The sequence below is a fragment of the Pipistrellus kuhlii genome, unplaced genomic scaffold, assembly GCF_014108245.1.
Source record: "Pipistrellus kuhlii isolate mPipKuh1 unplaced genomic scaffold, mPipKuh1.p scaffold_m20_p_10, whole genome shotgun sequence".
NCBI lineage: Eukaryota > Metazoa > Chordata > Mammalia > Chiroptera > Vespertilionidae > Pipistrellus > Pipistrellus kuhlii.
The window spans coordinates 6842281-6861216 of NW_023425405.1; the positions used below are offsets into that span (position 1 = coordinate 6842281).

The 18936-nt window shown below is 35.4% G+C and overlaps 1 protein-coding gene across 4 annotated transcripts in view; it reads left to right on the forward strand.

The window, feature by feature from the left end:
• The window catches only part of PTPRZ1 (protein tyrosine phosphatase receptor type Z1), a 173227-nt gene that overhangs the window by 37689 nt on the left and 116602 nt on the right, over positions 1 to 18936 (forward strand). For all 4 annotated transcript variants that reach the window (XM_036425438.2, XM_045576337.1, XM_045576350.1 and 1 more), the window contains exon 2: positions 14111 to 14176. In XM_036425438.2, the coding sequence (XP_036281331.1) occupies positions 14111 to 14176 (66 nt within the window). The remainder of the gene's footprint in view (positions 1 to 14110; positions 14177 to 18936) is intronic.

Below are 18936 nucleotides of genomic sequence, written 5' to 3' on the forward strand. Positions count from 1 at the left end.
ACTGGTAATTGTAGCTTTTCTTTTAAATCGTATTTTCTGTTCAGTCATCCCACTATTTTTTATTTTAAAACTGAAGACATCAACAAAATAGCATTCACTTCAGTATAAAATAGATATTGTGCAAATTTTATTTCCCAGGTTAAATCAATGTGTCTTTGACTAGATGTATAATAGATTATCAGTTATTTGCCACCAAAAATGAAAATTAGGATAAAGACATAAACTTCAAAAAAGCATAAAGTCATTTAGATGTTTAAAAATATATTAATGAAAACATAAATTATATATCAATATCTTAAGTATTTATGATCCTATGTCTAAAACCCTCATGTGCAAATTGACTGAAGAGCCGAACGACAGGTCACTATGATGCTCACTGACCACCAGGGGCAGAGACTCAATGCTGGAGCTGCCCCCTGGTGGTCAGTGCACTCCCCAAAAGGGGAGCACTGCTCAGCCGGAAGCCGGGCTCATTGCTGGCTAGTGCAGCTGCAGTGGTGGAAGCCTCTCCTGCCTCCACTGCAGGAGGGCAGTAAGGAGCAAGGGGTCCCGGACTGAGAGAGCCCCAGACTGCGAGAGGAATGTCTGACTGCAGGCTTAGGCCCGATCCCCAGGGGTAGTGAGCCTAGCCTGGTAGGTGGACATCCCCCAAGGGATCCCAGACTGCGAGAGGGCACTGGCTGGGCTGAGGGACCCCCCTCCAGTGCAGGAATGCTGTGCACTGGGCCTCTAGTATATATAATATCAAATATCTAGTATATATAATATCAAATATAAATAATTTTAAGGACTAAGTCCCTTCATAAAAAAACAATTTTCTTTTTTTCTTTAAGGTACAAAGATACTACCCTGTGGGGGGTTTTTTTTAATCCTCACCCAAGGATATGTTTTTATTGATTTTTAGAGAGAAAGGAAGGGAGAGAGTGAGAAACATGTAAGTGAGAGAGAAATATCAATAGGCTGCCTCTCATACTCATCTTGACTGAGAATGGAACCTGCAGCTTTTTGGTGTATGGGACAAGGCTCCAACCAACTGAGCCGCCCGGCCCAGGCAGAGATGCTACCCTTGTGTGTTGTAAAATGTTCTTTTTCATTTCACCCTCTCCATTACCACGTCAGACACTGCAGGAGTATGCTAATTGTCTGGAGGTGCCCCAGTGGCCCAGTAACTCCAGGGCAAAATACCAGCAGAGTCCTGGTTGCAATCCAGGTTGAAAACACTGCATTAACTTGTTTAGTCTCTCAGCATCATCACAAACAGTAAACCTGGAGAGAAAATGTGTTTAATCAAGCTGAGTTAAGTATTCCAAAATAAATAATACCTAACTCCTGGCCAACCATTTGTGATTGTGTGTAAAAAGTAACTAAAGAACTATATTCTCCAAGGCTATTAATTATCTACAGAACGGGAATGCTTTTTAGATATTGATCCTCTGAGTGCAATAAACCTGGGTTATTTAGGCAACCTAACATCTGTCACTGCACACAGCTTTCAAGTTTCAGGAAAAACAGTGGGCCACTAAGTCAAGACAGGTCACCAGTGCAAGACTTGAAGACAAGTGTGTCGTGACTGATGATTGAATGGACTCCTCTTTTCTTAGAGTGGACTTGGGTGGTTCAGAGAGCGAATGTCATGGAGACACCAAGTTCCGTGGGGTGTACACATGTCTACACAAGAAAGATGAGTGCAGGGGGAAGCTTTTCAATTTTATTGATTTTTACACAGAGAGGAATTGAGAGGGATAGAGAGTTAGAAACGTCAATGAGAGAGATACATCGACCAGCTGCCTTTTGCACCCCCCCCACTGGGGATGTGCCCGCAACCAAGGTACGTGCCCTTGACTGGAATCGAACCAGGGACCTTTCCGTCCGCAGGCCGACGCTCTATCAATTGAGCCAAACCGGTTTTGGAAGGGGGAAGCTTTTCAAAGAGCAGTAACTTGGTGGGAGAGTAAGAAGGTGAAACACAAAAATGAATCTTCTATTCCAACAGAACATTCCTACATCGTCCCAATCAATGGAGCCAATAGGATTTGAGCAGTTTCCACTCACATCAAATGCATTAACAGACCAAAAATAAGTTGATGAGTGGTATTTATCATTTGAAAGTTTAATGGCTCGTTGTTCTTGTGAGAGGTTTGTATTCCCCATGTCCACAGTTACCTTTAAGACTAAAGGATACTTTAGTCTAAAAGTCAGACAACAGTAAACAAATGTGACTGAATAGAATATGCTCTGCCATGATCTAAATATATTATTTTGGGGACTTTTGCTTCACTTGTAAAAGAAAAAACTAAACACTTAGAAAACAAATTCAGGAAATGAGTTGATATGAGCCTTTTTTTTATTTTACAAGAGAAAGATCAGATAAGGCTTCATAGAGAGTATAGTGTTGACAATTATTATTTACTGATGGTGGTGTTGGTGGGTATATTACTTTTTGATTGCCATTTTAAAAATTTATCATTATTTTAGAGAGAGGAAGAGAGAGAGGTGGGGGGGGGGAGAGAAAGAAAGAGAGGAGAAACATCTATTGTTTGCCTTCCATAACCACCCCGACTGGGAACTGAGCCCACAACCCAGTCATGTGCTCTGACTGGAAATCAAACCAGAAACCTATTGCTGCACAGGATGACACTCAGCCAGGGCACTATGTAAGCCATTTTTAGGAATCTCAAAATGGCTTAATATATGCCCTATCATTTGTTACAGCATCCTTATCAGTAAACAGGAGATAACAGGAGTTTTATAATTATTTATAAACAGGAGTTTTATAATTATCAAAATGCCACCAAAGACATGTCACTTCTCCAAGGTCACCACTCAGAGGGAGGGTCTATATTTCTGACTCTAAAGATTCCTGAAAGAGGTATAAAATATTGATATGTCTATAATTTAAATTAGGCAGATCTACCAGGCTTACTCTGATTTCTGTTTGAAATATTGCCCAAGCCCATGGAGGTGTAATGAGCAGTAATATCTGGCTTATTAAGCTTATAAAAATTATAAAATAACAGATACTCAAAAATTATTAACAGCTATTGAAAAATGCCCTGACTGTTGTGGGTCAGTTGGTTGGACCATCATCTGCACACTGAAAGTTTGCTGGTTCAATTCTGGTCAGGGCAAAAACCTAGGTTGCGAGTTCAAGTTCAGTCGTCCTGGGTCAGAGTGAATAGGGGAGGCAACCAACTGATGTTTTTCTCTCATAGCCATGTTTCTCTCTCTTAAAAATAAAATAAAATAAAATAAAATAAAATAAAATAAAATAAAATAATCTATTAAAAATTATCAGCCTCTTTATTACAATGACTATGCTTATGAATAAAAGCTTTTTTGCTAGACTGTTAAAAAAAATAAAATCTAAATGAAACGTGATAAAAATGAATTTTCAGTCACCACATTGGAAAGTCAAGAAAATGGTTCTGCCTTGTCCAGGCATAATAATGAATCAGTCAAAACACCAGCAGCTGTTTTAACATACAATCCACCTATAACCTATTTCATAACAGGCTGCCAACTCATAAAGTTGCCAGATTTTCCTGCTTAATAGATAGATATGTACATATGGGTCTAATTTTGTCTCGGCAAAAAGTACTTGTTTTAGAAGACACAAAGTGAAATAAAATTTTTAAAAAAGTTTACCCCAAAATAGGTGACTTAATCAATCCAGTCATCATAGCTAATTAGATGTTCTGAGAGTTTGCTACATTCCTATTTTGCTATGGCTCTTGTTTTTAATTTTCTTGGTCGTTGAAATGTTCAGATTGCCTAACATGTGCAGGCTTGGTTATGATTTTCTAAACTTAGCTGTAAAATATTGTTAATGCTACTGTATGCAGTCTCTTGTGAATAAAGATAAGCTGTTACTGTAAAATCTAAAATAAGAAAGGAAAATGGGTTTCAAATTTTTCTTTACCCAGTCTTCAAGACTGGTTTGGCTCATTGGATAGAGCGTTAGCCTGTGGACTAAAGGGTCTAAGGGTCCCGAGTTTGATTCCTGGTCAAGGGCACATGTCCAAATTGGAGATCGATCCCCAGTAGGGGACATGTGAGAGCCAGCCAATCAATGATTTTTTCTTATAATTGATGTTTCTATCTCTCTCCCTCTCCCTTTCTCTCTGAAATCAATAAAAATATATTAAAAATAAACAAAACTTAAATTTGTCTCTATCCTATTTGGCTTTAGAATTAGAGATACTGTTTCAGAAATGCATATACATTTTACTTTTTTTCATTTTACATTTTTAAATATTTAACTAATACAAACGTAAAATACACTGAACACTTAAAAACATATTAAAAATAAAAATCACATAGAAACTTATTTTCTGAATATAGGTAATATAAAATTTTTACCATCACTGTTGATAAGGTTTTATATCATGTGCATTTCTCCAAATCAATAAATACATTATTTCATATTATGAACATTACATCATTTCTTTAAACTTCCCCTCACTTATTGTACATTAATTTATTTTCCAACTGGTCACTGTTACTTTCAGTGTTGTGAACATCATGGAACATGGCCCTTTGTTCTTATCTCTGTTAATCTTTTAAAATATTCTCCTTGAAATGGAATTACTGTCTCACAGGATATGAAGATTCTTATGAATCTTGATGACTCTTGCCAGCTTACTTTTCAGAAAATTTATAATTGTTCATACTTCCACTTGTCTATTAAGAAACATATCAAGATAATTTGGGTGTCACTGAATATTTATAATAATAATAATAATAAACTTTTGACAGAAATGCTATCTTAGCATTATTTTAATTTTTGTTTCTTTGATACCCAATAAAATCTAAAAGTTCTCTCTAGGTTTATTAGTTATATTTTCATTTTACAAACTTGTCTGTTCATATATTTGCCTTTATTTATTTATTTATTTATTTAATATATTTTATTGATTTTCCACAGAGAGGAAGGGAGAGGGATAGAAAGCTAGAAACATCGATGAGAGAGAAACATCAATCAGCTGCCTCCTGCACACCCCCCACCGGGATGTGCCCGCAACCAATGTACATGCCCTTGACCAGAATTGAACCTGGGACCCTTCAGTCCACAGACCGACGCCCTATCCACTGAGCCAAACTGGTTTCAGCTATTTGCCTTTATTGATTTGTAAGAATTTATATGTTTGGAATATATTGTCACATTTGTTGAGTGCATTTTAGCAATAACCAATAGTTTAACATTTGTAATTTGCATTTTACTAAGCATTTTTCTTCAAGTTTTGAATGTTATGGAGTCAGTACTATATTCTTATTATATCTTTTGTTTGTGTGTACAAAGGTCTTCCCCATCTTAATATAGATTAAATACTTACTTGTATTTTTCCTATAGTTTTTGTGAATTCTTTTTTAATCAGTCCTTAATACACTTGGCTTTTATTTTTGTTATTTTTTATTTTTAATCTTTACCCAAGGATAGGTTTCCATTGAAGCCAGGAGAAGGAAGGCCTATTCTTCCAAGAATATTGTGCAATGGGCCTCTAGTAATAGTATATTAATACATAACACAAATGTGATAGTACATTATATTTGTGTATTGGTGACTTCCATGTTTTCTCTTCACATTCATATGCTTTTTCTTCTACAGATTTGATTCTCTTCCCACTTTTAGCATTATTTTTAGCTCTAGAAAGGAAGGGAGAAAGAAAGAGAAAGAGAAACATCAATCAGTTGTTTCCCGTACATGCCTGAAAGATTCCCGTACATGTGGGTCAAACCCACAACCTAGGCATGTTGACTGGGAATCGAACCTGCAACCTTTTGGTGTACAGGACTATGCTCCAAACAACTAAGCCACCTGGCCAGGACCACATGGATTTTATTTTGATATATGTAAAGTGTGACTTAACTGCCTTTCCAAATAGCAGTGTCCCCAAATTTGTTGAACTTTCATATTTTCCTTATTTGACTGTGATGTTTCCTTTATCATGGATTATATTAGTATCTATTCTAAGTCCAATTTTAGTGCTATATGCTTTGTTATATTGATCTGCCTATCAATTTATCTCTTAGTGATTGCTTAACCAAACCCCGCATTATTTCACTCTTTTTCTTAACTGTGTTATTAATTGTTATTTTTCATTTAATTTCTACTGAACTTTAGAATAACTTTGCTGATTAAAAACACTCCATTGAGATTTGATCTATTTATTGATATGGAAAGAACTTATATCTTTCCCAAATCGTGTTTCTATTTAAGAATGTCATATTCTCCTTATTTATTTATGTTTTCTTTTGTGTTAATAACAGGTCAGATCTTTATTTAGGAAATGTCTTCATATTTTATGCTTTTCATGGTAAATGTAAATAGAATCCCTTTGTATCTTTGGGAATTTTTGGTGTGCTGAGTGATCCTGACCATGGAGAGACACAGATATTCTTGCTCTACTCCTGATTTCACATGGACATAAGACTGAACAGCAGAAACATCATTTAGACTGCTGAATAATCACGCACTTTCATTTAGATATCAATATAATTGTACATAATAGAATCTTATCTAATAAAGGAGAACCATGCAAATTATCCATCACTCCACTATGCCCACAGCCAATCAGAGTGAGTATGCAAATTAACCCAACAAAGATGGAGGTTAATTTGCATATGCAGGCTCAGAGCAGTGTGAAGCCTGTTTTGAAGGGAAGGAGGTGGTGGAGGGAGCTACTGGAGTGGTGCTCCAGACAGAAGGACTTGCTGGCTCTGGGTGGCCAGGGAACAGGGATGTGCTGGCTCCCAGGCGGCTGGGAGTGAAGCCAGGGGAAGGAAGGCCTATTCTTCCAAGAATATTGTGCAATGGGCCTCTAGTAATAGTATATTAATACATAACACAAATGTGATAGTACATTATATTTGTGTATTGGTGAATTCCATGTTTTCTCTTCACATTCATATGCTTTTTCTTCTACAGATTTGATTCTCTTCCCACTTTTAGCATTATTTTTAGCTCCTTCTTCCTACAACTATTTTCACACATGTTATTTCTATCTTTGATCCCATCACCATTATTTCATCACCAATTGTGTTTTTCTCTTATAGTGGGATAATTTCACTGTTAGTTGTTGTCATAAACCTAGGTAGCTGTGATAATTATAGCCCTGTACAATAGCAATGAGTTTGTGCCATTTTAGTGTTTCCTTGGTGAAGTAGAACACAGCTGACAGGGAAAATAAAAAGTGTTGCTTTACTCTCCTTCAGACTTTATTTTATACATGAAGCTCAAACTAGCTTAATGGAAACTTTCATCACCTACATAATTTAAGTCCAAGGAATAAATTTCCCAAAGTTAAATCAACTTTTCATTTTAGTATTCAGAATGTAGAGATGGTTTTAATGGAACAGTTATGAGGCTATAAAACCCTACTTATTAACTTGAGAATATATCAGTGATTTATTATGATGAAAAAAAACACACCAAAAAACAACAAGTCACGAAATAATGAAGTAGTGTAATTCAATTTACATAAATTATAAATTCATTACATAGATATAGTAAAACATGCACAAAATTATACTGGTTGTCTGTAAGAGATGGAATTATAAGTGATTTTTAAAATTATTTTTCTTATCTTTATTTTCCTAACTTCTTTGAAACAGGCATGTGTTATTGTTCATGTAATACAGATTAAAATTATTCATATGTTTTTGACAGAAAAGGCCTCAACTTTAAGGATACAAACAAATCACAGTAGGTTAAACCCACACATCTAAGGAGTGTAAGAAAATACACTGGTTACTTTTTCAAGAAAAGCTTGTGAATATTTTGAGCTTTTATTGAAAATTTTTCAGTAAGTTTGGTAGATAAATTGCCAATATACAAATCCTTTTTAGGGAGGCACACACAGTACTCAGTGTCTAGGGAACAGTAAAATCTAATTGCTCACCTCCAAACCTGTCCTTAGTCCTATGAGAAATGTGTATTTAATTAGGTAACTATCAAAATAAGCATATGGAAGAAATAGCTCCCTTTGTGCTCTTATTTAATTATCTTTTATATCTCTTACATTTAATCTTTCTATCTCTCTGGATAATTTTCTCATTTTCAGTGTAGTGTCTCAAGGATATATTTTTTTCATCTTTTTAACCTTTAAATGAAGAGGTCATCTGGACTTTAGTAATTCACCTCTTTGCAGAATTCTTTGTTGTTATCAATATGAATTAAGTACCTTCTTATTTGGCATTAAGTTGTAAATTTAAGTTTTAAGACTGTAAGCAGTACATTAATTTTTAAATCTTTACAGAGAAGAAAATAACCAATGGAATTATTCTTACTAACACTGAAAGGTAGCTGAAATTAGGAAACAAATGATTTTTGGAAAAATTTATATGTAAATATATAATTTTTCAGAGGAGTACTTTTTTAGGAAGTTTTATTACATCTGAAGAATAAACAGGAAGTATTATGTTTGAACTGTAACAGTATTCTAAACAAGCCTATTACCTGAATTATCATAATTAAGTAAATTATGTTTCACAAATATCTTTGCACATATACTGGATGAGTTTATAATCCTGATGGGTAAAGGCAGGCTATATGATAACACAATTTGATAGCAATATTGAATGACAGGAAAATCTGGAGAAAATCTGCCCTGTATGATATTATAGACTCTCTACTATATCATGGGCAGATTTAATTTTATTTGGAAAGTTGCCTTAGTTATCTAATCAGGATTTTGGTTTAGATCACTTGGATCATAAACTCAGCTTTCTTATCAAACAAAGATATTATAATAGAACTAGAAGCCCATTGCATGAAGATTCGTGCAAGAATAGGCCTTTCTTCCCCTGGCTTCACTCCCGGCTGCCCAGGAGCCTTTGCAAGTCTTTGCTCCCAGCCTGAGCACTGCTCCTGTAGCTCCCTCAGCCCCCCTCTCCAGCCCTTCTCCTCATAGCAGATGACCTGCCCCATCCGGCCACTCTGCAGCACCTCCACATGCAAATTAACCTTCCATCTTTGTTGGGTTAATTTGCATACTCACTCCTTTTTGGATGATGGGTGCCATAGAGGTGTGATCAATTTGCATATTTCTCTTTTATTAGTGTAGATACTGACAAAATAAAGGACTTTCAAAGCTAGGTGATGTGTTCACAGGTGTTCTTTAATCAAAAGCTAATTCTCTTCTTAAAGGAACTCTTATTTCTGATTTTTTTTTTTTTCTTTTCTGAGAGGGGACTTCTATTATTTTGTTTCTGGTAATAGATGGGTAATGACAGCTATAGCGATCACCCTTTTTTATCACTGCCGCTTCAGTCTAATGGGTGTCTGACGGCCACATTATTTATTGGGTGATAATTGTTCCGATGACATTAAATTGTAGTCAGGGGTTTCCAGGTCTTCCTTCAAGCAGATACTAGCCATCTAAATTTTTTACCCACCCACCCCCAACCTCTTTCACTTCAATTAGAAATATTTATTGCATTATTATCCAATCTTATTTATCCATTTATTTATTTTACTAAATATTTTTCATTGAATTTAGGGAGAGAGGAAAGGGAGAGACATAGAGAGATAGAAGCATTGATGAGAGAAAAACATCAATTGGCTGCCTCTTGCACACCCTCTACTGTGGATCGAGCCCTAAACCTTGGTGTGGGCCCTGCCCAGGAATCTAACTGGTGACCTCCTGGTTCATGGGTGGATGGTCAGCCCCTGAGCCACACCAGCCAGACTACAAACTCTTCTGTAATATTTTCCTTTAAAATATGCACAGTATATGAAATATATGAATACTTTCCAGTTAACTCAGCAGACTATCTCCTTCCTGTTTTTAAAAGAAATGTAGGTAAGAGGAGAGAGTTGGATGACAAAAAGTATGAACATTGAAGTGACTTTTGTATCACGGTGAGTTGTCACCAAGAATAAGTTCCTAGTGACCTATGCAGACCCTATATGAGGGCCCAACTGGCCTATTAAACCTTTGGTTTCAGCATCTGCCACTGCTTGGTGCTCATGCCTTTTCCTCTATCTGAACCTGTCAATGCCTGTCTCTCAGTCTCCTTGTCAGTCTTAAGGGCTTTAAAGATTCATTTTTAATTTTATTTCTTCTCTGCCTTTCCAGATGTCCCTCCTCTGAAGTTCCTTAGTGATTTTCTTTCAAAGGATGTGAAATTTGTTAGTATCATCTCCTTTGGCAAAGTCCACTAGAGAAATTTAGTTTTAGAATCTTAAACTTCAAACTTGTATCTGTGGTTATTTCCCACCAAAAGCTGAATTTCTTCTCCTTGTCATAATATCTGGCTACTTTATAGTATTAAAGAGTGTGTGTGTGTGTGTGTGTTTTGTCAGAGCACTGCTGCTAGTTTATGTACTTGTATACAAACCATAAGTAGAATATATGTTAACCAACAAGAAGCAGAGACTTTAAGTTAAGGGCAAAATCAGAGGCATTTTTGTAATTTGAAATATTTATAATGATATTTTAATAGGAAATGAGCACTCTAATTTTGTTGTTTTAAAAACTTGAGCAAGGGCAAGTATAGCAGTAGGGTGGGGAGGGGCAAAAAATGAAAAAAAAAAAACTTTAGCAAAAAAAAATGCTAATTTTACCTATACTTTTCATACACATATTTTTCTTTATATTCTTTGAATATAATATATGTGTGTATATATAATATAACATAAATGTATATATATGTGTGTATACACACACATATATACACATATACACACATAGACATATACAGATTTGCATATATCTAGAAGCTCAAGTTAAGTATAAGATCAAATATGTTGCAACAAGTACTTTTAAGGTTACCTGAAATAAAATAAAGCAAATTTCTTTTTTCTTTTTTTTTTGTAGCAGGTATAAAACCATTTTATAAAGAATATTTTAGGACAAATTTTAGAGTAGCCTTAACATATATATATGTGTACAATTCTGTGTATCATGTGTACAATTCATTTCTGAAATTCATTTCTTAGTTTTAACAGTACAAAGCACACCAAAACAGACCTGGCAAATATGTTTAAATGGAAAGAAAAATAGATAAAAACTAAAGAAACTGAAGTTCACAGAAACAGAAAAAGAAGTCTATTTTATTATTTTAATTGATTTAAAAATGTTTAAGTACTTTGATAGATTCTATTTTATATGTTGATTTTCAAAGTATATAACACAAGAAAAATAGTGACCCTGGCTTCTTTTTTCTGGTTCATTGGAGCTATCACATCTATCTATCAGACCTCTAAGGAGATACTCTCACACTCAAAGACTATGCAATTAGCATTTGAATGTGCAATGGGTTGTTTGAAGTAACAAGGAAACAATATGGGAAGGAACTGAGGGGAGCTACCAACATCTGGGAATCTTGTATTGAAAAAAGAAAAAAGCTTTTTTTTTTTTTTTTTTTTTTTAATAATAATTCTTTATTGTTGAAAGTATTACACATGCCCCCTTTCCCTCCCATTGACCTCCTCCAGCCCGCCCCCACCCTCCACCCCAGGCCCTCACTGCCCCATTGTCTGTGTCCACTGGCCATGCCACGCAGATATGCATGCAAGGTCCTAGACTGATTACCTTTCACTCACCCACCCTCCCACCCCCCACCCCCTGCCTTCCATCTGAGATTCAGCCCTCTGTTCCAAGCTTCCAGAGACATGGAAGCATGGGGAAAAGCTTTCTTAAGGTAGGCGATTAAAAACCAAGGATAACTGCTCATTCTGTAGAGTTTGAGCCCCAAGGAAAGCTAAATTTTGCTATTTACTGTCATCTTTTAGACTGAATCATTTAATCAAGAATTTACTGTTTTATTTATTTCAACATAATACTTGATAAATGTAGGTTTTGTATGATCTTTGATCTGAAATCATCAAAATGCATTGAGAGGACAAAAAGTCTTCTATTTAAAAATATTTATATTTAAAATATATAATAAGATGAAAAACTTTTTCCCTGTGGTCAGTGCAAAGTTTCACAGGAAAATTACAGTTGATGTTCAGTTCAAATTAGGTATACAGTCAATTCTCAGCCATTTATATACCTAAATAATTTCTGTCTCGTTTTGTTTTATTTTGGTTCTCTTGACAGTATATGTGCAATAGCGGTTCCTGCTCAGGCAGCACACCTTTGGGTAGTAATGAATAGCTCAGGATTGTTAGGAATCACTGATATTGGGGAAGGCTCAGCGCAGTAGGAGGCAGGTGCCATGCTTATTGTGTTCATTTCTGTCGCTACCTTTATACACCGCTTACATTTCTTTGGCATAAATACCTTACTCTAAAATAAGAATTTTTAAAAATATATTTTTTTATTGATTTCAGAGAGGAAGGGAGAGAGGAGAGAGATAGAAACATCAATGATGAGAAAGAATCATTGATCAGCTGCCTCCTGCAGCACCCCACTGGGGATCGAGCCCATAACCCAGGTAATATACCCTTGACCGGAATGGAACCCAGGACCCTTCAGTCTGCAGGCCAACGCTCTCTCCACTGAGCCAAACCAGCTAGGACAGGAATTACTTTTTTTGTAGACCATTGAGGTCTGAGTCAAATGATCTTTAAGACATTTTCTAATATTTAATTTGATATATTCCTTGATCATGAAGAAACATTTTAACCATAAATGACCACCATACTATGGGATAACTATTAGATAAATGAAGTAGAAACCTAACATTTAATTTTTAAATAGAAAAACAAATACATGTATGGATATTAATATTAATTTTATTCATAATAGCCTCCCCCTCCAAAGAAACAACCTAACTATCCATTAATTAGTTGGTGAATGGATAAATAAAATGTGGTACATCCGTTGTCAAAAGAAAAATTGTACCAGACAAGTTTAAACAGCAAGAGAGACTTTATTCAAAGCTATTGCAATTGGGAAAGAAGCCATAATTAAGTCTGAATTCAACTCCATTGAGGCAGAGGGGGTAAAGCTGTTTAAAGGTTGGAGTGAGCCCCAGTGGAAAAGTACTGCAGAACATTAAGGGGGAAAATCATAAACCATTTGTGTTTGCTAATTGACTTTATTCAAGGAAAAATAAATGCATTACTTTATGACAAAAGGGTAATTTTTGAACTTGGAGCAGTCACCCCAATGAAGTTAGGCTCCTACCCGCTCATAGAAAGAGGAGATAAGGGTGCTATTTCCTTTGATGATTTCATTTCAAAGAGAAGATTCCCCAGTCCTTGAGCGTACATTTCTGACTGTAAAACTGCCATGTGGCTAGGAAAAAAGACTTACATCTCACAGGGACACAGAGAGAATTTACCATACAAGTCTTCTAAACTCCAAGGAAAGGTGGGTCAGGGGCCTAGAGTCAAGAAGAAGCCAGGCCAAAGTTTATTCCAGCTGAGGGGAACTTTAAGACAGACCATTTTGGTCACCGTACAATGAGTATTTTTAAGGCAATGAAAGGAATGAAGTAATGATTGCTGCAAAATGGATGAACTTTGGAAATATTAATTATGCTAAATTAAAGAAGCCTGTCACAAAAGGCCATATATTGTGTGATTCTGTTTATAGGAAATGTCTAGAATACCAAATCTGTAGTGACAAAGTAGATTAGTGGTTGGCTAGATCTGAGGGTTTCTCCCAGCCAACACCACACATCTCAATTCTCACTTCTGCAAGCACCTCATTTAACTTTGTATTGTAAAAGAAGCAAACTTTCAAAACATGATAACCTTTGGGTCTCCCAGAAGTGTTTACAGATAAAACCTGTGTTTTTATAAACCCAAAAGTATTACTAATAATCAATAGGATTATAAGCATTTGACTTAGGAAATGGGAAGAAAAATTTGAAGACAGGAAAAGTTGAACTGAGAACTTATAGAATGCCTGACACAGTCTCTCTTTTGGGTTAAACCCTTCTGAATTGCTCCTACTTTACCCACAATATATGCTTTGTCCCTGCCTGAACTTCAGCCTTCTTTAAATTGCCTCCTAAAATTTACACTGTCTACAAAAAGAGCAACAATGGGATCTATAAGGGTAGTGATTGGGGTTGGGAGAAAACATTGGGAAGGTGACATGGTAAGGGTAATAAGGAACTGTTTATGGCATCAATAATTTGACCATCTTACTTAAAAAAAAAATTTAGACAAGTTTTTCTACACATTAATTAATTGTTTTTTTCTTGGTTCTAGATTGGGCTTATGGATACTATAGACAACAGAGAAAACTTGTTGAAGAGATTGGCTGGTCCTATACAGGTAAACATATTAACATATAATGATTTTCAGAAGAAAGTTTTATTGCCTTTTTATCTATTTTTATATGTAATAGGAAACTTTGTAGCCAATGCACCTTTTTAAACTTAGCAACATGGATGTTCATTTAGATTAACTAATAAAAATGTTATATGCAAAATGATTTCTAGTGGATTTTCCATAAGCAAATTTTTTAGTGTAGTGATATTGATATCAAATAGAGCCTAGATTTGAATCCCTTTTCTACAGTGTCTGTATCTCCTTGGGAAATATGCATAAACTACCTGAGGCTTATTTTTTTCATATTTGAAATCGAGGATTATTCTGGGCATTAAGATAAATGAAATTTGAACAGTGCCTTTTTATAAACAGAAAGCTCTCAAGAAATGTTACTGCTATTGTTATGATGACAGTAGTGATTTTTTAAATTCATTTAACGAATACTAATGGGATTTTTGCTCTCAGAGGGGTTCTCCTTTTCTCCTTCTGAATTGCTGGGCTGCACTAATTGGAATCTGGTCCAAAATGACTTTTTAGAATGGCCAACCTTGGCTGAGAGCATCATGAATATCTTAAGTTGGCTTTACATGGTGATAACCGGAAATCGTGGTCAGAAACCTAGGGCAGAGGAGAAGCTCCAGACCTGATGGGTGGCATCTAGATGGCCCATGACATGCCTGGCGACCATCTGAGACAGTGCTGAGTGGTAGAGGAGTGGAGAGGGGTTGGGGAACTGTGTGAAAAGGTGAAGGGATTAATAAAATAAAATAAAATAAAATAAAACTCAAACTCATAGTCGATAGTACAATAATTACCATAGGGAAAGGGGATGGGGGAGGTAGAAGAGGGTGAAGAGGGAATAAGTGGTGATGGAAGGAGATGACTTGGGGTGGTAAACATACAATACATTATACAGACGATGTGTTATTGAATTATACACCTGAAACCTATATGATTTTGTTAACAAATGTCAACCCAATAAATTCAATAAAAAGGAAAAAAAGAATAAAATTGGATGGATAAAATGGAATCAGATCGAAAGGCCTTTAACATGAATATAGCCAATTTGAACTTTATTTTATAGGTGAAGGGCAGCAGCACCATGGGCTTTATAGATAGTTGTAATTTTTTATTCTTTCTTTAAAAGTGGTAAATATTTGTTGTACAAAATTTAGAAAATATGTTAAAAGACAAAGAAAAATATAAAAATTACTCTTAAGTACTTGCCAGGATATCCACTAAAAAAAATGTATATATTCCTTTTAGGACAGTTTTTATTATATTATACATAGAGTTATATACCCAATATGCTAGAAATTATTTTTTGAGCATTTACTCATTCCAGTGATAATTCTTATTGATCATCATGTTTTATTTTTAACCATTCATTATTTTTTATATTTAAGCTACTGTAGAAACAACACTGTATGAATAGACAGATTGATATATCTTTATTTATAATTTTACCATTTGGTTATTAGAGAATATTTGATATGCAGTCACCGAGTACAAAAAATTAAATGCTTTCCTTCAAAATTCTTGATATACATAGCCTGTTTTCTAGACTAACCCACTGAATGTTAGCCAGGGTTGGTGATTGTCATTTTTCAAATCTTTACTAATTGGATAACTTTAAAAGTGAAATAATATGATTCTTAACTTTTTCTGTTTGACTTCACTTAACATGATATTCTTAAGGTCCAACCATGTTGTTGCAAATGGCAGTATTTTATCTTTTCTTATGGCTGAGTCCATTATATAGATGTACCACATCTGCTTTATCCAGTCATCTCTCAAATGACACTTTGGTTGTTTCCATGTCTTGGCCACCATGAATAATGCTGCAATGACCACGGGGGTGCATATAGCTTTGCCAATAAATGTTTTCAAAATTTTCAGTTAGACAGCCAGAATAGGGCTTGCTGGGGCATATGGTAACTATGGTATTACTGTTTTGAGGAGCTAGCATATTGTTCCCATTGTGGCTGTACCTGTTTACATTCCTACCAGCAGTGAATGAAGGTTTCTTTTTCTCCATAGCCTAACATTTGTTACTACTTGTCTTGTTGATAATAGCCATCTAACAGGTGTGAGGTGGTATCTCATTATAGTTTTGATTTGCATTTCTCTAATAGCTAGTGAAGTTGAGCATCTTTTCATATATCTGTTGTTCATTTGTATGTCTTCTTGGGAGAAGTCTGTTCATGTTCTCTGATGTTTTTTAATTGGGTTGTTTGTTTAGTGGAATTACATGAGTTATTTATATATTTTAGATATTAAACTCTTGTCTGAGCAGAGATCCCAGAGATAAGCTCATATGTATGTCTGCAAATATTTTTTGACAAAGGAGAAAAGAAAGCCTCTTGAGTAAATGGTGCTGGGAAAATTGGAAAGCCACATACAAAAGAATGAAATTAAACTATTGATTGTTCCCAATGCAAAAATTAACTCAAAATGGATCAAAGACCTAAATATAAGACCTGAAAAAATAAATTACACAGAAGACATAGGAACTAACTTATGGACCTTGATCCTAGAGAAGATTTTATGAATTTGACCCCAGAGACAAGGGAAGTAAAGGCAAAAATAAATAATTGTGATTAAATCAGATTAAAAAGCTTCTGCACAGCAAAAGAAACCCCCAACAAAACAAAAGGCACCCAACCAAATGGGAAAAGATATTTGCAAAGAACAGCTCCAGGCTGTAATAAGTTTATTAATCGATGTAAAAAGTATTGTTTTATTTTTCAAAGCTGTTTGTGCTTAGTAATTTTATATCTGACTCTGTAACTAATTTTGTCTTTTTCCCCCCTTCAAAATAAAAATTCTAGTCTTTTTATAAAAGTGACCCCTCTAGCAATTATGAAAAAGTCTGAATACTTGGGAGTGCATTTATAACCAAGGAAGACAACATCATGATGGACAGCCCTCTTGTTCTCTTGGGAAATATTTGCTGATGTCACCATTTGGGGATTTAATTCAGGATATCTTTTTAAAAGATTTATCTAGATATCACTCATACGTGTTTGGGAATGCTGATTGCAGATAAACTTTTCTCTAAGAAGTTTTTGATGAGGATTAAATTTCTACCTGCTTTGGCTGGTTACATTTATATTTCTTATTTTTAACTGCCAAGAATATCACAGCCAATTTTTAAAAGTTCACCACTCTGGATAGTTTTGGCTGTGGATAAAAAGTGATATATATAGCCTTTTTAGGAAATTTGATACAGAGAGACATGTTCGTAGATAAAAATCATCCAGATTTACAATAGTTTCTGAACAACTCCCTAGTCTTAGAGATAGAACTAAAAGTGAGTTACTTTCCTCTCTACAATAAATCTTTAAAGAGAGAACTCAGATATTTACCAGGTATGACTTAACTGAAAAGCAAGCGTTAATGTAGCCTCCCTCCTTCCTAAATCTAGAATCAGAAAATGGCCTAAGGAGAGAGAGGGGTACAGTTCTCACCAAGCACCAATGTGTGTTGACTGACAGAGTGTAGTGTTGTGTGTTTTCCGGCAGACCAGGGTCCCTGAGCAACTGGGTGTGCCTCACCAGGTCGGGAGAAGACAACACTTCTACTTTTGGGTTTATTATTCGCCAATGCAGATACCACTGTGTATATTCTATTATAGAGCTCTTCCTTTAATGGGCGAAATGTGTATAGACCTGGCATCTGTAGGGTGGCCAGGCTTCTGTAGAAGGGTCTTGGCATAAACAATGAAGTTCTTTGCTCTCTCGTATTTATTTATTTATTTATTTATTTATTTATTTATTTATTTATTTATTATATTTATTTATTTATTTATTTTTTTACTAAACCATCTACTTAAACTAGCTTTTATTTACTAAGGATTAATCTTAAATCACAGGAACTTGAAAAGCATTGAGTTAGTTTCTATATTTCCGAGAATTTTAGAATGCTCAATCCTTACAAGTGCTTGCCTTTGAATTAATTTTGACAATACCATCTGGAGGTAGAAAATTATCATATATTTATAATGCACATATATATGCATATCCAGATAGACACGCACAGAGAACAGTTGGATTCAAATTTTGTTTTGGAGGCTTTTTGTGATTTATATCTGCCCTTGACAAGTCAAGTTCCAACTGACCTTCCCTTTTTAGAATAAGGACAGCCATTTTTAACACCCTAAAGAATTGTTTTGACATAATAAGTTGATCTATTTCTCTAAACACTGTTTTATGAAGCTTCTGTAGACCAATGAAAGGTTTGATTTTATAGCTATTTTTTTTCCTAATTGTGTGCATAAACATTAATTTAGAAGAATCCAGGGATCCTCATCTTGGCCATCTTCATATTAATGGGAAACAGTGGTGGGCCTTGCTGGATTGGGAGGCTCTATTTCCCGTGTTAATTTTGAGAGCTGTGGAGTCTACACAAACTTCTATGGAGCACTGACCTTTATCTGCACATGTCTAGATGAGCCTAATGCTGTGAGTCTCTGTATAGGACTGACTACTTTAGGCTCTAGGGGTAAAATTTTCTCAGGAAACTCCACAAAGATTCTCAGTGTGCTAAGAATACTAGCGGAAGGATCAACAAGAGCTTACCAGGTGTGATGGAGCTGTGGTGCTTCCCAAGGCACAGTCCCTCTCTCGGGGTGAACCCATTCCAGGGCGCCCCCTGGCTTCTCTGGAATCACCTGTGCTTAATTGCACTAGACAACTCCTGATGCCCATCTCTGCCACTCAGATATGGGGTTTGAAACAACTGCTGTCACCCCATTGGCTATT